At 42.8% G+C, this 22,388-nt stretch overlaps 4 protein-coding genes across 8 annotated transcripts; 2 read left to right on the top strand and 2 right to left on the bottom strand.

The window, feature by feature from the left end:
• Positions 1–1,259: 1,259 nt before the first annotated feature.
• Positions 1,260–10,562, bottom strand: LOC140278831 (arylsulfatase G-like). 2 transcript variants are annotated; one of them, XM_072373927.1, is made up of 11 exons: positions 10,454–10,562; positions 6,262–6,495; positions 5,929–6,164; positions 5,415–5,529; positions 4,843–4,989; positions 3,030–3,241; positions 2,872–2,952; positions 2,627–2,735; positions 2,327–2,447; positions 2,141–2,231; positions 1,260–1,958 (listed from the first exon to the last, which is right to left on the bottom strand). In XM_072373927.1, exons 2-11 carry the CDS (start codon positions 6,480–6,482, stop codon positions 1,678–1,680), a joined length of 1,614 nt encoding a protein of 537 aa, XP_072230028.1. In that variant the 5' UTR covers positions 6,483–6,495; positions 10,454–10,562; the 3' UTR covers positions 1,260–1,677. The 2 variants fall into 2 exon arrangements, with proteins under 2 accessions (XP_072230028.1, XP_072230029.1); XM_072373928.1 differs by lacking the exon at positions 10,454–10,562 and adding an exon at positions 8,519–8,626.
• On the top strand, positions 8,311–13,739 carry LOC140278830 (monocarboxylate transporter 7-like). 3 transcript variants are annotated; one of them, XM_072373925.1, is made up of 6 exons: positions 8,311–8,419; positions 11,040–11,280; positions 11,396–11,539; positions 11,663–11,791; positions 11,881–12,816; positions 12,934–13,739. In XM_072373925.1, exons 2-6 carry the CDS (start codon positions 11,043–11,045, stop codon positions 13,248–13,250), a joined length of 1,764 nt encoding a protein of 587 aa, XP_072230026.1. In that variant the 5' UTR covers positions 8,311–8,419; positions 11,040–11,042; the 3' UTR covers positions 13,251–13,739. The 3 variants fall into 3 exon arrangements, with proteins under 3 accessions (XP_072230026.1, XP_072230027.1, XP_072230025.1); XM_072373926.1 differs by lacking the exon at positions 8,311–8,419 and adding an exon at positions 10,222–10,367; XM_072373924.1 differs by lacking the exon at positions 8,311–8,419 and having other exon boundaries at positions 10,797–11,280.
• On the bottom strand, positions 13,720–19,881 carry LOC140278833 (archaemetzincin-2). 2 transcript variants are annotated; one of them, XM_072373929.1, is made up of 7 exons: positions 19,801–19,881; positions 17,778–18,066; positions 17,461–17,634; positions 17,189–17,317; positions 16,710–16,873; positions 16,342–16,518; positions 13,720–15,728 (listed from the first exon to the last, which is right to left on the bottom strand). In XM_072373929.1, the coding sequence occupies exons 2-7, from the start codon at positions 18,064–18,066 to the stop codon at positions 15,564–15,566; spliced, it is 1,098 nt and encodes a 365-aa protein (XP_072230030.1). In that variant the 5' UTR covers positions 19,801–19,881; the 3' UTR covers positions 13,720–15,563. The 2 variants fall into 2 exon arrangements, with proteins under 2 accessions (XP_072230030.1, XP_072230031.1); XM_072373930.1 differs by lacking the exon at positions 19,801–19,881 and adding an exon at positions 19,668–19,734.
• A 74-nt stretch (positions 19,882–19,955) lies between these two features.
• LOC140278834 (protein VCF1) lies at positions 19,956–21,687 on the top strand. Its single transcript, XM_072373931.1, has 3 exons — positions 19,956–20,368; positions 20,699–20,804; positions 21,000–21,687. Exons 1-3 carry the CDS (start codon positions 20,352–20,354, stop codon positions 21,240–21,242), a joined length of 366 nt encoding a protein of 121 aa, XP_072230032.1. The 5' UTR covers positions 19,956–20,351; the 3' UTR covers positions 21,243–21,687.
• Positions 21,688–22,388: the final 701 nt, after the last annotated feature.

Consider the following 22,388-nt stretch of genomic DNA (forward strand, 5'->3'; position numbering starts at 1 on the left):
AATAACACATTCTATCAACTGGTTGATATCCACTTTCTAGAAAACAGCTCAAATGGACCTTCAAAGTAACGCAAATACTAGATGTTCACATACTTTAGCCACTCGTTGATATATTGGATAATATCCTCAATAAATAAATGATCAAAATTATTATTATTTTTCTCTTAAGCTTTTTAAATGGGGCGTCTTCTCTTTGTCTGCGTTTAGAACGTTGGAATCTGATGTTTGTGCAGAAGGGTTCACAGAATGTTTAAGGACGACTGTATGTCCAAATATATATATATGATCAAATTGTATTATAAGCAGACTGACAATACCTGAAGGTAGAGAAGACAACAGGCATGGCAGGCCTACTGCTTTTATCAAGGGGTCAGATGCACAAAAAGGCTCAAAAAGGTGTCATTTTAGCAGATTCTCATCAATCCAAACGCAATGTAACAATTCCCTGATGAAGTTGCTCTAAAATGTGACGCACAGTTTATTTTCTGTCACTTACAAGCCAAGACAACCAGCGACAGCTCATCGGAGCCTGTTTGTGCATCAGACCCGAGGATTTGTGGAGCTTATCAATGGGCATTAAATGTGTCATCATACCTCAAAAGAGAGAAGCAGCAGCTCGCTCAAGAAGTAAACTATATTGTGTAATACACTATTTAAATTCATGACACATGCCGTGCGTATCACATGACTTGCAGATGCAGCTTTGATACTAATTATGGTAGCAATATATGAGACAGGGAACCTGCAGAGTCACAAACGTAACCTGATAATATGTTTGGAGGAGTCGACTGTGTGTGAGGAGCAGTCAGCAGCTACATGTGAAAGGCTTGGTGACGAGCTGCGCCTGGCAAAGTTACAGGTCCTTGAATTTCAGTGATATTCTGAAGACCTTTTTACTTACTATATGATGCTGAGTATGTTAACTTGTAAGTCAGTTATTTTTACACTGATGTATTAAGAATTGTTTTGCAAAATATTTCAAGTATTTCACGTTAACGCATACTTACAGTAAATATGTATTAAGTTTTTTTTTTCCTGTATGTATGATGTACAGTACATACATATATGTATGTACATATAAAACGCTAGTAATGCCACGTGTTTTGCCAAAAGATGGCGCTATTAGGACACCTTTAAGCTACATTGAGCTGTTCTGTACCAGAGACCCATTAAACCTGGAAAGCAATTCAACCATTGTCATGAGTGGCTTTCATTTTTTAAAACTAATGTATACACACACACACACACACATATATATATATATATACATATATATTTTTAATACCATCATCATCAAATATCCACAATAACAAAGCTCAAATAACAAAGTTTGTTGTTTTTCATACTAATACTACTCCTTTACTTGCACAGCAAAAAAAAAGAGAAAAAAAAGCCTTATTATATGTAGCAAAGCGGACGGTTTGATTTACATTCTTCTCTAATTATTGACCTCACAGATGATAAGATAACACCTGACCAAAGTTCGGCCACGCGCTTCTCTTTGCTCTGTCCTCTTGTTTGCACATCTGCATCTGAACGTTGGACCTTCCAAACAGCAAATGTGTCACACGTCCAAAAACGATGTTTGTCTCCACATCTGTTTGCCAACATCTGTAGGCTCTCATCTGTCCTCTGTGTGAGTGTCTACAGGGGTACATATGTGTCTTTCCCCCACACTCAGACCAGTGTGCGGCATCGACATACAGCCTGCCTTTGATCACAGCACGGTGCCGCTGATTTGTCAGTGCTGTAGTCTGCCGTGGACACCGACTCGTCAGTGGCGATGTCCCATAATAGCTCCTCCCTCCTGCGGGCGATCCTCTTTGCTGCCGCCTGGTATTCAGGTGTGTCGACCTGCAGGGGTCTTTCCTCGGCCTCCTCGCGCTCCACATCAAATATCAGAGGTGGGTCATGGAGTTGCTGCTGTCCTGCTCCACCACCACACGCCTCTGCTCCACCTTCAAGGAAACATGTGTGCAGCCTTTACGGTTTCGCATTTTCTCACCTTTTTTACACAAAAATGAGCGGGAATACAGAATGAATGAAGCGTGATACATGCTGGGTGTTGGGGGAAAGGTTAGACTTTTTAAGATGGAAACCACAAACAGTTGGATACATATGAGCTGCATTTTCCCAGCACCTGTGATGTAGAAAGCTTTGTGCTTTCCAGCTCGAACCGTCTGCAGGTCCCCAAACTTCCCTGCAGCACCACTGTTAGGGTGGAAGAGAAACTACAAGGAAGAAGAAACAACTCCATAATCCCAGCTGGGAGCACAATGAGAAATGAACACTTTCATTTACTATTACAAGTTAGAGTCATTTGTACCTCATGGCCAGTTTGCTCACGATCCAGGAGGATAGGTGTGGCATCAATGCCATCATAACGTCTGTCTGGGGGGGGTGTTACCCCTGCCAGGGACAGAAGAGTTGGAAAGATGTCCATACCACTGTATAAAGGGAACATCGAACATCATGCCTTTTGGAGATCATTGCACTATACATTCGACTGAGTTTTTGACTGGCACTGTCCAAACTTTTGCATGCATTTGTGTAACATAAATGCAGTACAAAAGTATTTGAAGTCATTTAAAAAAAAAGTTTAGACGCACTGGTAAAATCTACGTGCCTGAGCAGGGCTGAGCTGGTGGAGTTTGCAGGGATCCTCCCGGGCCAATAAACCACTGTGGGCACCCTGTGACCTCCTTCCCAGGTGGTCCGCTTGGCTGAACCTCCCCCTAACACAGATCAAAAAAAAATTAAATGCAACAATATATACAGGAGCTCCAGCCAGTACCACATAAATGACCACAACAATCCTCTCCTGGAGTTTGTGGGTGAACTAATGTTGACTTAAACGTGTATTTTTTGTACCTTGGTCGGTCTGCCATTTTCCTGTGAAAGGCCCTACACTTCCTGCATACTGGCACTTCTGTTCCCACGGACCGTTGTCGCCTAAAGCGTTACACACAGGTAGAACTATGTTTACCACACGCAGCATTCTAAGAGATAACTCCTCCAGCTTGACTAACCAGTGAACCAGATGAGAGCGTTGTCTTTATCTGTGTCATCCGAGGCAGCCTTCACTGCCCCAACCAGAGCGTCCATCTCCTGCAGGCTGGCAGCGTACACTCCATCACCTGGGTGCTGAGCAGTGGAACGGGCCTCTGGAGAGAGCGGAGGGGCCAGTGGCACGTGCATGTGAGCCAGTGCTATGTAGAGCAGATACGGCTGAGCCCGCGCCCTGAAAACGCACAGCAACAGTGTCAGAGAACATATGCTGCTCGAAAACATCATTTGCTCAATACTAAAAGCCTATTTTCAAACAGACCGCCACATATGAACTGTTTCTGGTGTAGAAACAGTTAATATGTCGATAACGGAAACACGTCATGTGGTTCTAGTCACACAGGATCAAACAGCTCTGTGTGACAGTCATGGTTCCCACCTAAAAGTCTATTTTGCTGTTTCCTTTTCTTTGAAGGAATGTTGCTTTTACAGCTGGAACACAACATGAGTCGCTTCAATTTACTTTGCTGACTGAAAGCCTGCATAGTGTTGAGTGTTGACAGCACACAACTGATAACTTCTGCGCTCGTTCACATGACCTCGTCGTATAGCATGAGGACACGTCGCCTATTATGCACAGCTGCAAACAGCAGGGTCCACTGCTCTCCCTCTGAACCTCAAACACACACACGCACACACACACGCACACACACACATGCACCAAGAGGTTCCATTCAGTACCACTCCTGAACAAATTCTCTCATCTGTAAAACTTCTATTTCATATGACAATATAATGTCTTCAAAACGAGTTTAATCCCATAAAATACAACAGAATCAAGTCTTATCTCACACACTCTTTCAGCTAAACTTTTCACTACTGTATAAGCCTTTTTGTGCACTGCAGCACTTTGTTCATCCCCATTCTACAGTCCTGTGAGTCCCTTTCAAAAGCAATGAACTGCAGATGATTAGAAGCGTTAGCACCAACTACTGATTTACTTGAACTGAACCCATGTTTGAGGGGTTGGTACAAGCATGTCCGCAGGTAATAATCTCCATGATGAAAACACTGGTTAGATCAGTCTGATGATAACGGCTCCAAATAACAGCAGAACAAGACAACGTTTCAAACTGTGTCAAACTGAAGGGACGTGACTGAGAGCTCTGACAGTAACATTATTGTTCTCTAATAATGAAGTATGTATGTCCAGTCTAAATATATCATTTCAGTTTTTATGTTTCATCTGTGTTAGCGACACGCTAAAGAGACCAGATCTGATTGGCAGCTGAACCAGTGGTCCAAATACTGCCACCAAAAGAGGCTCAAACCTTAAGTCTTTTCCCCTCTGGTACTATTATATCAAATTATACCAAATAGTGAATGATTTTTGTGACTCTGAAATTGGATACGGTTGTGAGGTCGAACCAGGAAAAAAAATGCTTTTTAGATAACCTAGTTTTTAATCTTTTCCCTTGGTCTAAAGCAGGGTCTACCATTTCATTTCTTGGATGTGTACAGGATTACATTTATGTTGTTTAATCCTATAAACACTTAACAAGTGAGCCAAGAAAACGAGTCTGCCGTTGGATGTATCCAGACAAAATCTACAAAACAAATGATTTGTTCTAAAATACTTATCTTGTGACCATGTAAAAAGAAAAAAAAACAGCAACAGTTTGCACGGAAGTACTTTATTTGAGCTCCTCAATCACATAACTAAGTATTTCGGTATTTCTTTTCTTAACTATTGTGATATTTCCCTCACATACATTCACCGTTATACCCCTGAGGGGCTCCACTTCACCTCTGGTCTAAAGTGCAGCTGTACTGTACCTTGCATTGTGTATAATCCTGAGTGCAGCGGATTTGTATCGTTCTGTTAGTGTCCACAGGTCAAGCGGCTGCTCCACTATACTGCTGTTTTCAATCAGAGGAAGACCCACCTTGGAGTAACAGCCTCCGTGCCCACTCCTTCTCAGCCTAGAGAAAAATAGAACGTGACATCATTGTAAGTTATAAGTGTGAATGTTGAGCTGTGACAGGGTTTGGGATTGGTTTGGACATTTAACAACTGCCCCAGCCTTCGCCGACACAAGACTGCTACACATAGATTCACCATTTCACTTCAGATATCCAACATAGTGTTGCCTTTCAGGTATGCATGATCTTGAAAAGTCAATACATTGGCCAAACACATCTCTTTCAGTTTCTTGTAAAACATAAAAGAAAGCATCAGTAATTGAGAGGTGTTAACAGTTTGAGTGATTCTCATCTATGTTTTACTGCATCTGTTTTAGACTAGTTTCAATTGTCACTTTGCATATTTCCTCTAACAACCATGTACTTCCAAATATTCATTGGCCTGAGTGCATCTCACATGTTAGAGTGGGAACAAAGAGCCACACCTGATCGCTTTAGGTTCAGATGAGACACAAGGGAGGCATGGGGGCAGATTATATCCTGGTGTGTCTGTACAGCCCATGTCATTACTGTAGGGAATACCCAGGTAATAGTCAAAACCTGTCCGGGAAACAAGGAAAATGTAGCATACATTTGATGATTAGAGATACAACAAGCGAGCTCACATGTATTATCAATCATTTAGGACATTGAAAGCTGCACTGCATGAATGAAAACTTTCACATGCATCTGCACAACCTTTGAGTTCCTACAGCTTTGCCACTCTAACCTTGAGTTTGTGAACAAAGTCTTAAGGGCTTTTTTTTATTTTCTTTTGCAACAAGTGGAAAGATACAGTGTTGTGCAATAGGAAAGCGTTTGTGTGAAGAAATAATCTTCACCGAAAATCTACTGCTTGACTTTTACAATTCACAAACCTTGTCCAAGCTTATATGAGGCTGTAAAGTTCAGTTGCAGGTCTTAACAGATATGGGACGAAAATGATAAAGTCCAACTTACCTCTTTTAGTTGGACTGTATGGTCCATTGTGCCCGAGATGCCATTTCCCAATCATGGCGGTGTAATAACCCGCCTTCTGCAGCAGCTCTGACAGGGTTACTTCAGACAGAGGCAAACCAGCCACTGAATTCACTGCAAAGTTATGGGTGACCCCGTTTCTAAGGCCATAACGGCCCGTCAGGATAGCAGCTCGGGATGGAGAGCATGTCGAGGCGGGGGAGTGGAAGTCCGTCAGTCTGGAAACAGAGTATCATTAAGCTCATACCGTGCATTCTGACTTAAAAATGTCTAATGGAAGACCAACATTTTTTTTCAAATTCATAAATTCCCTACCGTAGTCCCTGCTGGGCCATCAGGTTGAGGTAAGGGGTGTTGTTCGTCTTCCCCCCTTGGTTAGCATCTAGGTCTCCCCAGCCGATATCATCAGCTAGTATGATGATAAAATTAGGCTTTTTTCTGAACTCAACCGCGGCTTCTTGACGGGACACTGTGTGGAGCAGCAGCCCACACAGCAGCATCCCAGGCAGGACCAGCAGGGTTAAGGCCTCCACCATCTTGGGTCAATTTCTACAAAGGGGTCGCACGTCTCACTTAAAGCATGGCTGACAAACATTATCACCGCGTGTGAATGTACGGAACACTAAATGCAACAGTCACCAACTTTTAAAGCAATATGAGAAGGTCACTGCCAACAGTGAGCGAGGAGTAGTATCAATTTCTCATTTACAGAAAGGAAATAGGGAGTAAATACAACCTGCAACAAACACATGTTAAATATGACTATTATTGAAGTGTTAATAAGCTCCGGGTTTTTATTACAACCCAATTCCTAATGAAATAGGAATAAAAACAGAGTGCAACGCTTTGCAAGTTTCATAAAAACATTTTATTCATAATCGAACCCAGAAAATATGTGACATACTGACAGTGAGAGATTTTACTGTTTTGTGAATAATGTGAGCTTGAATCTTGAATTTTTTAGGGCAGCAACACGTCTCCGGGGGGGCATATCCCAGCTGCCACTGGGCGAGAGGCAGGGCGCATCCAGAATGGGTCGCAATCCACGCTCACTCCAAGGGTCAGTTTAGGATGATCAATTAACCAAAACCATTCAAAGTTTTGGAATGTTGGGAAGAAGCTGAAGAGAACCTTTGTATGTACGACTAGAAAAAAAAGGTCCCAGCTGGGACTTAAACCAGGAACCCTCTTGCTATGAGGTGACACTGCTAACCACCACACCATGGAGAAACATTTTCTCATTTCTTAGGTTAACTGACATCAGGACATGATTCGGGATAAAAAGAGCACCTTCGAGAGGCAGATTCTATCAGAATATGGGACATGGCCTGAAAAATCTGTTTCAGATGCCTGTTGTCTCCGGGCCCTCAGGCAGAACTACACTGAAAACGAAGATGATTCTGTCATGGAGATCACTGGATGGGGTAAGGACCACTTCCAGAAATCACCGTCTGTGAACACAGTTGACCTTGTCTTTCACAAATGGAGGTTAAAGCGCTCTCATGAAGGTATATGTCAAATGTGAACATGTGAGCATGTGAACAGGCTGCTGAGGCAATGCGGGGAAAACTGTTCAAATGTCTAAGTTTAGACATTTGGTACGCTTTCTATGTTCTATTGTGAAAAATTATTGTTTTGTGAGATTTGAAAATCGCTGCCTTCTATTTTCATTCATAATTTCACACAGCGCCTTAATGCTTGTGCAACTGGGGTTGTACGTGAACTTAAAACACAGAGGATGACTTACAACATCTGTGGCTGTAACACAGCAGATCCCACTGGCTCGTGTGAGCCTCGGTAACAGATACCGACAATATGAAGAATAATTTAGAGTGAACTGCTTTCTGTAAAGAAGAATCACAGGCTTAAATTCAGGCTTCAAATCAGGATTAAAATAACAACGCCCTTATTCAGCTAACTTAGTTACTTGCAGGCATGCACTGGGACACTGATAGAATCAGTTTTCAACCATCCAACTGGTGGCTGTCTTCATACCAGTATATCCTGATGAACTTGTTTTTTTTTCCACACACACATGAAAATATGTAGAATAAATAACAAATGTGTGCACCCTGCTCCAGTCCAAACAGACCAACAGGTCTAAAATAAAAATGGAGGTAATGTCAGCATTTTCAGTTGATTATTAAACAACGCGTCAACGGAAGAAGTTGATATTTTACAGGTAATATCAGGCCTCCTGTGTGAGGAGTCGATCACATCAGAGAGGCTACAGTTCCTACAGATCTAGCTGCAACCAGTTCTTTTAACCATTCTCTCCCCCTAGTGTCTGCTCGTGAACGAAAGCCAGTGTCAGACAGTGTGCGCACGCGTGTCCAAGTATGTTTGTGGTCAAATGCCGGTGAGAGTATGTGCCTAGCTTTAGTTAATTCAGCGCGCGGAACATGTAGGATTTTACAGCAGCAGTGCGCGAGCGAAGAAGGGACGATTTCTGACAGAAATTAGCTTCTCAAAGGTGAGGCAGAAAACTTAAATACGAGTAGTTAAATAAAAGGTGTGTTTCCTTGAATTGACGCGGCAACTCTTTAAATGAATACATGGTCCAAATACTTACAAACCGCGTGTATGTGAGTGGGCAGTTAGGAAAAGTGTGCACCGACAGGCAGCACGAGGGGCTGCCGCCGCCTCACCGAGGATATTGCGTCAGCCGCACGAGGACGGACTGTACGACTCCGTCGAGTCAACACCATCCCCTCCCTAAAGTCATTAAAAACAACACTCAACGCGGTTTTCTGTTGTTCGACACAAAATTATTTTTAAGGGGCGTTTATTAGCCAGGACAACACAGACAAAGGAAAAACGTGCTGTCTCACACAAGAAACGAGTAAAATACTTGGAAGCTAGTTCATTTTTCCGGCTACCCCACAACAATGACAGACACGACAGTTGGTACAAGGATGTATGTGTAAGCAGCTGGTTTAAATAAAGTTTTTGTTGTTAGCTATACAAATGAATTTGGGAGAAGTATTGACAATGGAAAAGGAAAGATTTCCAACTGGATTGTGGGTTGGCTGTGTTTCCTCCCCTCTCCCCCTTTCTCTCACCTTAAGCTCTTACAATCCCACAATGCCCCGTTGGTTGCATATTTTGACCATCTAAAAAGACAGGTTTGACATAACAATGGCAAAGTCTAAGTAAATATTTGGAATATACAATTTCAGATCCACTTGTGACATATATTTAAAGAAATGTGTTTCTTACACCTCTGAGGAGTGTCCTTTTATATTATAATTATAAGAAACGAACACTTTAATCTTCATGTACCAGTGCATTCTTTAAGGTTTTTTTGTGACTCAGCAGTTTTTAACTGATATATTCAAGTGGAAGTTTTTGCAAAGATGAGTAGTCAGTGCCAGCTCTTATCCTAGGAATCACTCACCCTGTATGAGCCTTTGTCTGCTACCATGTATGTGCTTGCATTAACAAATGTATGCATGATTACACCTGATCTGCATAATAAAGTGCTCAACAATGGCAAAATACCACACAGACTAATTGTGTTCATTTAAACGTTTCAGCGGGTGCTTGGCTGTTTAAACCCCCAACGCATTTGATGTGAGGTGGGATATTATTTGCTTGAAAGGTGGATTTGCACCACTGTGTGCTTAACATGCCAGTGCAGCTTATGAAAGCTGCCTGCTGTGGTGAGATTGAACAGAAAAAAAAAATCTGGAGATGGGGAATTGCGCAACATGTTTTTGTTTTTTTTTTCAAGCTGGAAAAACTGGGGTTAAACAAATTAAGGTGCAGGTTGAGTTACCTGTAACGTCAGAGGAAGTTGTGCATTCAGAGTATCATACAAATGATAACGAATCGCTCCAAAGCATTTGTTATAATAGGATACAACATAAAAAGTTACTTTGCTTTTCGTTGAATAAACATGTCATCATGTGATGTTTAAGTGGTCAAAACGAAGACAAAGTTTGAGTCAAAAAAGGGTAGTAGTTTGTATTACCCTGCTGACCAAAAAGAAAACACGCTGACAGAGACAAATTGAACATATTGAAAGTAAACTTGTGTATCATTTACTCCTATAAGAGTCCATATATCCAACTTTAAAGCAGCGGATAGAGGCCAAAGGGTCAGTTAATGTGTCATAGGTCTACTGCTATAACTACGTTTGCCAGTAATGCACAAAACACCACAAACATTTAATTTCACCCAGTTTTGCCCCCAACTGCATTAATAATTGATTAGGCCCAACCTTGTGCTGAATGAGGCTGAACTTAGCTACTGTGGGGTTGTTGTTTTTTTAACTCCTCACCATCTACAGCACTGACGGTGTTTGTACATTAAACAGTAGTTGGTAAAGATGCAAAGAGCGACTTGACTTAAAAGGCGAGCAGTTAAAGAAAGAGGGGTATTAAAGAAAACGTATTCCTACCACATCTACAACGCTGCTGGTAAGGCGGGGGTTATTATCATCGTGTTATCATCTCATTTGTGTAAAACTGGGGTGAAGGAACAGCTTTGACAACTTTAAACTAACCTGTCAATGGTGAGAAGAACAGCGGCTCGGCGTAAAGCGGCTCTTCATAGTTCAGAAAACTACTGGGGTGCAATCTGACCGGTGCGCAGGTGTAATGACCAGTTCTGACCCCATGCAGAATGTAACCCCATTTTACGCACGAGCGCGGGCAGTGAGCGGAACCCCTCGCTCTACTCAACTCACCTCTGCACTGACCGTATTTGAGGGGAGGAGGATTCGGCAGGTGGTCGGGATTCGGCACCACGCTCGAAGTCCAAACGGGACGTCGCAGCATTTTGTTTTCGGCTAAATTTAACCCAAACTACGACTCTTTTCTTGAAAAACTGGCTGTAAAAGTGGCTCAATAACAGAACTGTCGGTGTAGTTGCTATAACCTGCCTTTGTAAATTAAACCGGGACGTTGTTCTGACTCGAGCGCGTCCAAGTGTTGAGGGGCAGTTGGGGTGCGCGTTCACGCCGGCGCTTCTTTAGTTGTCCCCAGCAGAGGATCTTTAGCCATATCTTGCGATGTGAATTTATGGGGTTAAAAAAGTACTTTTTGAATGTGATAATCTGGCGGTTAGTAAAGCTGTTGTCTCTTTTACAGGACATGGAACTGTGCAGAGCAAAGATAACACAATTCCTGGGACCCAATGTATACTCAGAGGCCCCCGATGGAGGCTGGGGATGGATGGTCGCCGTTGCCTTTTTTCTTGTGGAAGTTTTCACCTATGGCACCATTAAGAGTTTTGGCATCTTCCTCCAGGACCTGATGGAAGAGTTTGGGGAGACCAACAGTCGGGTCTCCTGGATTGTTTCTATCTGCGTCTTTGTCATGACCTTCAATGGTAAGTACATATCTTGTGGTTATGTGGCTTTACAGCTGTAAAACCCAGATTAAACTACACATTGCAAATGTATTCATCTATAATGAATAACAGACAGTTCACTGTGGGTCCGCAGGTCCTCTCTCCTCTGTGTTGACAAACCTGTTCGGCTTCCAAGTTGTTGTAATGATCGGAGGATTGCTTATTTCCTCCGGGACCATTGCCACCAGCTTTACTAGCTCCATCAATCAAATATACATCACCTATGGCTTAGTTGCAGGTAGCAATTTGTGTTACTTTACTACAGCTTTAAACTTCAAATGATGCCATCATTCTTTGAATTTGTTCCCCAGCGATGTCTCCGGGTCAAATACCAAATGTGTGTGTTTTTTCGACTGTGCAGGCCTGGGCTACTGTCTGACCTTCCTGCCCACTGTGACCATCCTTTCGAAGTATTTTAACCATCGGCGGTCTCTGGTCACAGCTGTAGCTTCCACCGGGGAGTCCTTGTCAATGTTTGCCCTGGCTCCAGGTAAGAGGAAGAGTTGCGGATGATGCTTTGTCCAGCAGCTGGACAACACCATTGAAAATCTACCTGAAAATCTCTCCCTTTCCTTTTAGCATTTTCTGCATTGAGAGACAATATTGGCTGGCGACGTACCATGGTAGTGATTGGGGCTCTGCAAAGCATCATCATCATCTGTGGCGTGCTGCTTCGGCCGATCATTATCAAAACCAGACCGTCACCAAAAGAGCTAGAGCCCCTGAGGATGCAAGAGAAGCCGGAGGACACAAACCTCGAGGACTCGGTTATAAAAGACAATGAGCTTACTGGAAGCTCAGCAGCAACTGGAGACTCAGGTGTCCAGTCTCTGAAGGAAAACAGCAACTTAGAGGAAAATGGTTTATTGCACAAAGAAGACGGGTTAGAGACAGAGCAAGTGTCAGTAGGAATACGTACGGTGGAGATTAAAGAGTCGGAAACAGAGAACATAGACAGAGATGCAGAGAAGCAGTTGATGAGTGATGAAGAAACTAAATCGGGCAATGAACAGCTACCGGCAAAGAATTCTAGACTCTTAGACTTCTCCATCCTCAGAGAGTGTAGCTTCATTTTGTATTCTCTGTTCGGGCTTTGTGCCACTTTGGGCTTTTTTGCCCCTCCGCTCTACGTCATCGAGCTGAGTGTGAGTCGCGGTGTGAAGCGGGACAAAGCCGCCTACATGCTCTCCACCATAGCTGTGGCTGAAATCCTGGGCCGCTTCTCCATTGGCTGGATCCTAACGCGGAAGCAGTTCATGACGAGGAAGCTTCTGGTGCTCCTCGCCTGTGTCATCATGATGGCCGCCGATCTTTTGGGATTCACTTTGGTGACAGAGTTTTATGGCCTGGCTGTGTGTTGTGCTTTGTATGGGTTCTTCATGGGAACCCTGGCATGCACCCACATACCCATGCTGGCTGAAGACGAAGTGGTGGGCATAGAGAGAATGTCTTCAGCTGCCGGTGTCTATGTGTTCATTCAAAGTTTTGCCGGGCTGGCTGGACCACCACTTGGAGGTAAGGAGGGTGTTGGGACTTCAGATTTAAGGATTTCCTTTCTCGTAAACACCAATGTGTCAGTCACCGATGTACAAAGTGGAACAAAGTTAATGTTTCGTCTCCCTGTACCCACAGGTGTGCTGGTGGATGCGACTCAGAACTACGGTGCAGCCTTCTACTCCTGCGCCATCGGCATGGGCCTGAGTGCTGTGTTCCTGGGTTTAGTAAAACCTGCAAAGAAAGGACTGTTCTGTAGGAGGAGAAGCTCAAAACCCTCCGAAGACGAGTGTGAAAGGACAGCGGATTGCAGGGAACAGAGTGGGGGGCCGAAACCAAAAGACCAAAACAAAAGAACTAACGTGACGAACAACTGCTCCGAGTCACATGGCAAACTGGACGTGGACCAGGCGGGAGCCACAGAGGATGCCGAGGAGGGGACACCTTGTTCTTGAGCGGATAAAGCATATGTGCAATGAAAAAGTCGAGCAATAAGAGAGTGTGAGGAAAATACTGCTGGAGGCAAGCGCTGTAGTGACAATAACAGAGAGACCAACACTCAGTGCATAGGATCTGCTCATTTAGAGCTGGTGACCGAACTTTTAGATCCCAATATGCATCCAGCAGTTATGCCTTAAATACACAATATACCAAACAGTGATTCTATGCCAGTCATTACTCCAAATATTAAAATGACTATTTTTTTTGTCCGTTACCAAGTAAGTTTTGCTTTAATGGACAGTGGCATGAGACGTCTCAGGAAGGTATACTCGTGATGAGCCAGGGCGATGCAGGGTGAATGGAGGTGCTGCTTTAAGCTCAATGCTGCAACTTTATTGACCACCGACTGTGAATCAAAAGAAGCTGCTAAAACAATAAGCTGCACAGATGCTGTAACACTTGCTCCAAAAAAAAAAATCACAAGACTCAGGAGTATGTGATCAGAGGTAATCGTTTTTTTAATAAAAACTGTTATAAGATACGTCCGTCTATTGTTTAGTTGTTTTTGTACTGAAAATGTGTTTGATCACAATAAATGGTGTAATTTATTGTGTTTTTTGCTCCTTTGTGTCATCGCGTACATCTGTCACGTCACCCATTGTAAACTATGCTAAATAACCTCAGAACATATAGAAATATCAACAGAAAGCTAATATGTGAGGTTCTCGGGCTGAATAGTGGTGACGAGATCTCCACAGATAGCATTAGTACATACTGTAGAGGTTGAATCACCAACCTGTGGATTGAGGTTTACATCCACATAGGATCAGACTTCACATATGTAGGTGAATGTGAAATATGTTAAGACTTACAGACTATAAGTTTATAAATGTCAAGCAAAAGTCCCGTCACATCCTCACTAAATCATATAGAACTATTCACAAGCTCTCAAGCTGTAATTTAGTTCGCCGGGGCTGCATTCACAATCAGTTTTTCAGAGCCGGGATGCAATTTTACAAGTTTTGGAAATACTACGGCTCCCCAAATACTCACCAAACAATCATCAACTCTGACCTCTACTAAGAAGCTGCTTAGCACTGTCTAAATGAGAATAAGTGATGACCACAGACCACAAAATGCTAAAGGAAGCTAGCAAAGCATTTTCAGGCTGCAAAATGGGGGAAAGAATGTAGAATCGAAAGAACAGTTCCACTACTGCTGAGCACAGGGGTGGATCAATCATGCTTCGGGCCTGTGTTGCAGTCATTAGGACATGCACCATTTCACTGTTAGAGGACGAAACCGATGCAAGTAAATGCTAATAAAATCTGATACTAGATACTAAATTTTTTGGTGAAAACATAGACTTACATTTTTTGTCCTCCTGGAAAGACTTCTGCTGGTTACTGGAAACTTTTTTACATCTGTTATGTTGCATAACCACGGCAACAGAGAAGTTGTTAACCTGTTGGAGCAGTTAACTGAGCTTTCCAAAGCACCGACGAGCCTTGATAAGACCTTAAATCAAGAGTTGAAGAGGAGACGTTTAGGATGCTGAGCAGGAACAAAACTGAGAATAAGGTGCAAGAAGTCTAAATCATTTCCTCCCTTGATCATCATGTGAAGTGTGAGACTATTAGCAGATAAAATAGACAAGCTTGGAGCCCTGATGCAGGAATATCAGGAAGCTAACGGTATTTTTTTTCATTGAGACATGGCTGCAACAACTCTCTACTCATCTTTCAGACTATATGGTCAGACAGAGACAGCAGACAGGGAGGTAACAGTAAAGGAGGAGGATAACAGTGCTTGTTAACAACAGATGCTGCAATCCTGGACATGTCACTGAGAAGGAGCGTCTCTGCACCCCAGATGTTGAACTCTTTGCTGTGAGTTCCTGTCCATGCTGTCTACAGAGAGTTCATATGTTACCTGCCAACACTGTGTGTGCTCCTCAGCTAAGTTGTTGCCATGCTAGAAAAACAACTACCTAACCCACTAAAAGGGACCTCTGAAGACTTCTACCACACCTTCCCCTCTGCTACACTTCAACTTTCTCCAGGGTTGTGAACTATTTATGTTTATTTGATCGTCTATTGATTAAAATAAGATATATCTTAAATAATAATTAATACTGCAGCAATATAAATTCTCTTCTGGGATAAATAAAATATTATTACATTGAATCTAAGATGAAGAAAAGATGGCTTATACAACAGAGTAATGCTGAACACTCCTGAACATTCACAATAATTGGCCTAAAGAGGAAAAAAAAGTGCATTTTGACAATCCATTCTTTTCCACTGTCCCAGATTTATGAGCAAGAGCTACAGTTCAGTATTTTCAAGTTTGTCCAAACACCTACGAAGCCACAGTTTGGATGACTGAAAGGCCTCAGTAGGCTTGGGAAAGTGGAGTGCAGCATGACATGCAGATGCCCCCGCGGGTTGTGATCTTTGACTCTGATCTTCCTCCATCCAATCCAGTAAAGCCTGTTAAACACAAATAAACAGTGACTTAGAAAAAGGAAGTACACTTCACTGTGGAATCAGGGTTACAATTCAAGCCATCATTGAGAAATATGCTTTTAGTATCTACCAGCTCAGCACATTGAAGTTAAAATTCAATCTGTCAGTCAGCCACCCTGAGAACTCAGGCATGTCGGTTCCATTAAAACATCCCTAGTGCAAGGACAGATGTTACTAGAAAAAAAGAGTTAAAGCAATCAGGCTGGCTTTGATGTGTGGTACTTGACGTGAACTCATAAGAGAGCGTGTCTGAGTGAGCACCCATGACGACTAAATCAGTGTACCTTGATTACATCTCCTTTACTTTCAAGTCCTGACTACAGTCTTTAAATGAGAATCAGCTTATATTTGCTTATCTAACAACTCTCTGCGGAACATTTCCCATTAAATGTCTCGGCAGAGTGGTTTTAATTACATTTTGATGGACATTTTTCACAGCAGACATTTTAACTTGTCAAAGTGGGGCCAGATTTAATTCATAATATAACAATGAGGACTGTTTTCTGTTTAAATGAGCAAGGTCAAGGTTTTAGTACTGTACATGTTGGTGAACAGAAGAGACTTAATGGAGCTTTACTTTGTATCTTTCAGCGAGTCTGAAGCCAACTGAGATGTGCAGTTTGTGAAGACAGACAGGACAGAAATCCAAAGGCCTCAGATCAGACTCCTCGAGGTGGTTAGAGCCCTGCATGACACAGTGCATCCACTGGCAATGCCTTATTCCAAACATATGGCCAATCTCATGGGTCACGGTCTGCAAAGGGAAATCTAATATTATGGCACAAACTGAAAACAAGAACAGATGAGAGTTCATTTCTTTTGGCAGTAACGAGCCTTTAAATAAACCGCACTATAGAAACTGTTTTTGAATTATTGACCTATGTCAGGCTCACTTAAAAGGTTCATAGCACCGAAAATGAGCAATTGCAGAAGTTTCTTAATAACCTTGCAGGATCGTAGTAGGAGAGTGCTGGTGACAGGCGGAGTGTAGTATCCCTCAAACACAGAATAGTCTCCCTGCCTTGGTTTCAGTTGTTTCTTCAGCCTGCCAGCATAACTTTTAGTGTAAAAGTTATCATCATACCTGGCAAAGCTGAAAACACCCATTCCTGTGTACATTTAGCACGAAACAGTGAGAGCACGGGGACAAATTTAGTACTGTAGTGCAATATACGTCTTTTTAGCACCACCTAGTGGCTAACATTTCACATTACACCATATATACAACGTGTATATATGACAAAATATTCCTCTATTTTACTGATAATATACATTATTTTTCCTGCTTTTACACATATATCTATCCATATAGATATATAAAGAGATATATGTGTATAGACATGTATTGTTTTCTCCTCCTCATTAATCACAGGGAAAGTTGTGTTTTCATTTAATTGTTTCAGGAATTTTTCTGAAAACCTCACCCTCACTGAGAGAGGCCTGTCCAAAGACAAAGTTCCAGGAGTCTTTGGGGTAGAGGTCAATCATTGTGATTCCAACAATGCAGAAAGCATCATTTGGTTTCCTGTTCCCGAGAAACCGCAGCAGATCCCCTTAATTTTGAGAGAAAATAACCAGAACCTTCATTTTACCCACAATGTTTTTACACGTCTACATGGCAATTTATTTGAAAAACAGGTACAGGTGCAGGCAAGAACTTACTAAAAGACTAAAAACAACACATTTCCTGAGCTACCTGTGAGGATCTGAAGATTGTGTGAGCTACTGTTCACTCTGAAAGAGCATCCTGTTTCAGGCACAGTAACTGGTGGAAGCAGCTTGACCGAAAGCCCGTAGAAAAAGGCCTGGCAGTAGTCTCTGAGCCACTCAACATACTGCTCTGTCTGAGGTCCCACTTCTCCAAATGAACCTACAAAAAAAAAAAACATTGTGTAGATTTAAGGCCAAGCCTCCGTGTGGCATGAGGTACTTAGTAGCCCACAAACCCCTACATGTCATGGTGGACATGACTCAACCATCAGTGCAACGCTAGACAGACACAAACACTCTCACCTATAGTTTGAATATAAATGGTATTGTGGGCCGCATTGGGTGTCTTGCGATAAGGGTCCCGGTAGAAGCTCTCGAAGTTTTGGGGTTCCTCAGGATGAGCGAGAATCCAGTCTGAATCAGAGTGCACAGTGATGGGCTGGAAAAGGGAGCCTTGCTTCCCTGGGTGGAATCCTTCCTCCAGAAGACGCCTTTCTTCTTTTGTGTACTTATTGTAAAGTGTAGCTACATCCTGCGACTTAGAGACCAAAGCCGTGCGAAGCGTCTCTGCAGAGTGCTCGATTACTTTCATCTGAAGCAGAGACATATGGCGTCAACATCATCAAGTCAAGGGGAACTTTGCTCAATTATGTTGCATCCTTTAGTTCCTTAACATGTTTTAATCCAAACATTGACAGACTGTGTTAAAATGAAAATAAACAGATAGTCAATGATTTGTAAGTCGTTCAAACCATTTAACTGAAAGTCGTACAAATCCATCATCACAAATGTTGAAGCTGGGAGATCATATTGAGATGGAAGTTGAGAGAGGGACATGATTTTCCTTTTCTAGACTGGCAGGTTTCAGTGGCTCAACATCCTCTTTGGACATTTTTTTTCCTTCCTCATTCCTAACATGTTTTCAGAGGGTGACAGGTCTGGACTGTACACAGGCCTGTTTCGCACCCTGACACTTTTAATGTGGAGAAATGCTATTTGTGGGGCAATTTCTTTTTCTGTGGTTTGGCAATGGGGGCTGCACGCTGCACTGCGTCGCCTCACAGCATGGAGGTTCCTGGTTTGAATCCCAGCTGGGGCCTTTCTGTGTGGAGTTTGCATGTTATCTCACTGCCCAAAAAGATGCCTGTCGGGTTAACTAGTGACTTTAAATGAACCCTCGGAGTGAGTGTGAGCGTGCATTGGTCGTGTGTTTCATTTGTCTCTGTTTGGCCCTGTGATGCACTGGCAACCTGTCCCGGGTTTACCCTGTCTGGCGACCCTGAGTTGGATTACGAGGGTATTCAGCAGCTTACGATTTTCAAATCAAAGCCATAGACATAAAGGGCCATTTCACTACTTTATTTTTGTATGCTGATCACATAAGTTTTGACTCTGTTTGAAAACTACAATAGTTACGACTGCTCAAATCTGAACATAATTATTCTACACATGGTGTAGATTCATTTACGCCTTATTTGGGATTTGTGAAAACTTTTTCTGATTTGTGAAAATGCAGAAAGGGGCCATTTTACTATTTAGTTTTTTTGCATGTAGCTTGCCCTAGACTAGAAACTGTTTTGTTTTTTTTACCTTTTTTGTCAGCATGCAAAAAAAGTAGTGAAATGGTCCTTGGTGCTCAAATGGTAGAGTTGAAACTGCACAATGAGCTCTTCTGCCTGCACAGTGATTTCCACTATAGACTCATGTTTATCTTAAATACAGTAACAACTCCTGTCCAATTTCTACTTAAGAGGAACTCTGAGATGCTCCAATTAACCTAAATTGCTGTGAGATAATCCACTCAGCTGTTTTTAACTTTTGATACATTACCAAAAATACAATTTGCAATTAAACATGGTGTTGAAATAATTCATTACATTGTTTTTTAAACTCTATTTTACACTGCCATTCCAACGCTTTTTGGGACAGTCTTGTATTTGCATCCTGTCATGTGAGTGAACAGCAACTAATCTGTGTTGTCCACGCTACAAGACAGGAAAATCAATTCCCACCACGTCCACTGTAGATATTTAGCATCATGTTAGCTTAATGCTAACGAGTTGCGCCATTTTGTCGAGAACAAAGTCTACCTGAATGCGGAAACATTTCAAAGCCTATTTTAGCTTGCCAACTAAAAAAAGAGAGCAAATTTTGAATTCATGAAAAATATCGAACGATAACCAAACAGCTCACCAGAACGTTAACACTGGAAGTCGATTTTGATGACGTCGTGTAAACATAGGGGCGGAGCTTTAAGCAAAGATCCTCTCACTGTACATCAAATTACTCTGGAATGACACTTAACTTACATCGGAAGCACTTTTACCTGCTTTCTCTGTAACTTGCCCGTTTGGTTGTTTTCCTCCGACTGATGTCAAATATAGGCACCGACTCGGCACGATTAACGGCAGGTAGGCGGAATACGAAAGCGGAAGAACTTCTAGTGAGCTGAGCTCAGAAGTAGTTAGCTTGACAAGCAGCGGTAGCAGTTAGCAGGCTAGTTTACGCCTCCTGTTTAAATTACTGGAGTTTTTCCGACACAATACTGTGTGAGCGAGAATACCCAGCAGGTAGCTTTCAAGTTTTCAGATTTCCAGCAACGGTTTGTTAACCGCCGAGACGTTGGCAGGAAGGACTACTTTTGGAGCAGTGGCAGAAGTGAACAAACCCGCAGCAGAGGTCGGTGCTGTCCTGCGGCGAGCTGTTTCTCAGCCGGCTGGAAATAGCTCACTTACAAACACCGGACTGCTCGCCATACTGAGTTTCTACGAAATGGTCGTGAAGCCAAGATACTGCCAGGGTTTCTAAAGAAGACCTCTCAAATCGGCTCATCGGGAGCGTCAATCTTTTTCTTTTGCCAAAAATCTTGCTGCAGAAATGCTGACTGAAAACAGGTAACCATTTTCAGCGTCATCATTGCATGCCAAATCTCACTATACCTCTCTGCAACTCGGGATTGTGCCTCAATCACATATTGCAGTTGTTCAAATCCAAGATAGACTGCTAGAATCAGTGTGACAAATCGACTTTAATTCCATGCCAATAATGATTTAATGGGAGTGCCTCAAAACTGGTCATGTTACTGCCTGAGTGTGTGCGTCTATTTTTGGTTCCTCTCCATGTTTCCTTTTTCCGATTCTCTGCCTCTCTCCGGCCGATCTCCCTTCCCCTCCCTGCATAATGTTTGTCACATACTCTGTTCCTCCCATTTCTGTTTTGCCCAGGAAACGACACCATAGCTGTGACAGCGAGGAAGACCAACAGCTGAGACCTCAGGCTAAGAGGTCAGGGGTGGGTCCCTGCCTGCTTGTGTCAGATCTGGACTCGGAGGTGAGACTGAAATCATCTTCACGTTCATCTGATTGTTTGATAATGCAATATATCTATCTCCTGGTGTTGCCTTTTAAATTTCTTTGACGTTACAATGTAAAAAGCTGTTGACATGTACAGATCGTGCAAGCATATACAGTGTATCCATGTGACTCACTTTCATTCATGGAGCCTTCCTCTGTTCTGTATCTGCAGTCTTCCAGCAGCGACAGCAGTAATGGGACCAGTAGTCCAGAAAGAGCAATAGAGGCCAGCACCAGGCCGTGCATACATAGCCAGAGCAACCGCACCAGCCCAAAGCCGGAAGACTCTGCCAGCTCCTTCAGGCACGGTCTCCATGGCGACGGACGAAGCGACTCTTATGACTTCATCAACAGAGTCCTGAGAGAGGCGCACTTCAGCAGTCTCCTGACCAGAGGGCGTCCAGGCTCGACATGACCGTGACCCGCGAGCCCTCTCCCAACCTTTTGTACATCATCCATCAGCGCTGACACCACCAGCCCGATCGCTCCGCCCTGGAAGCCTCAAGTGACACCATCGGGGACAGGTGTAAGGCGACGACGACGATGATGATGATGTGTGGGGAGGTTTACAGATTTTGGGCACAATGGCTCATCCCCACCTCGCCGTGTACCATTTGTTGAGACCATAAGCACATTCGCCTTTCCATGGCCCAGCCACTGTGGTTTTCTGTGCAGTATTTACGTGTCTTTGTGTGAGTGTGTGCACGCACTCTGTGCACTTTATCGGGAGATGTCATTCTCTTTAAATGCGTGCGTTGATGCGTGGACATTTTCATTGGTGCTAATGACAAGAAAAGTGTGATGATGATGATCCCAAGTGCTTGCAGATTTAAATAAAGTTTAAGCACTTTACTCGTTAATTCCTTCCCGCCTGGAGTTGTCTTTTGCATGTTTTTATTTCTAAAGTGGGAGCTGCTCTGATCCCCTTCAAAAGTTAATTAAGGGAGGCTAACAAATTCCCTCCTTACTAGCAGTTTCTGAAATCAAAACCCCTTTTTGTTTCCTTCTAACCAAAGTTCTACAGAAAACCCTTACTACTTAGCAGTTGTTTTCACAGTGAAATGAATGCTGAAGCTATGGAATAGGTTATTCCACTGGGTTCAGTGTAATGGAGCATATTGTTCATGGACCTTCTTTCAAGATCCACCCCTGGATTAGACTCCAGGATAATTATAGACTTGTGTCAGGCAGTCCTGCCGCAGCTCAGGCAGCAGCATACGCAGCACTGAACTTCAAAAAACAAACCCTAAAAAAAAGGCTCAAATTGAATCCAAATCCAGGTGTTTGAATCTTTTATATTTGACACATTGTTGAATCAGTGAGCCTGTTTATCATATTTATTCATGGATGGTTTAGTGTGACCAGTACACTGTAATTCATGTTGCGTAACCTTAAGTATTGCTTAAATCTTCTAAAACAAAAGACATATATATTTCTATATCCAGTCATTTAGTCGTTAGTGCTGTAACAAAAATACAGCATGTTTTATTGAACTTGAGCATGTTCAACAGCATGGCTTGTGTTCAGGAAACAAAGTACAGCACTTTTGCTCGTTATAGTA

Source organism: Leuresthes tenuis, unplaced genomic scaffold (genome assembly GCF_036924035.1).
Source record: "Leuresthes tenuis unplaced genomic scaffold, fLeuTen1.0.hap1 SCAF_20, whole genome shotgun sequence".
Classification (NCBI taxonomy): Eukaryota; Metazoa; Chordata; class Actinopteri; order Atheriniformes; family Atherinopsidae; genus Leuresthes; species Leuresthes tenuis.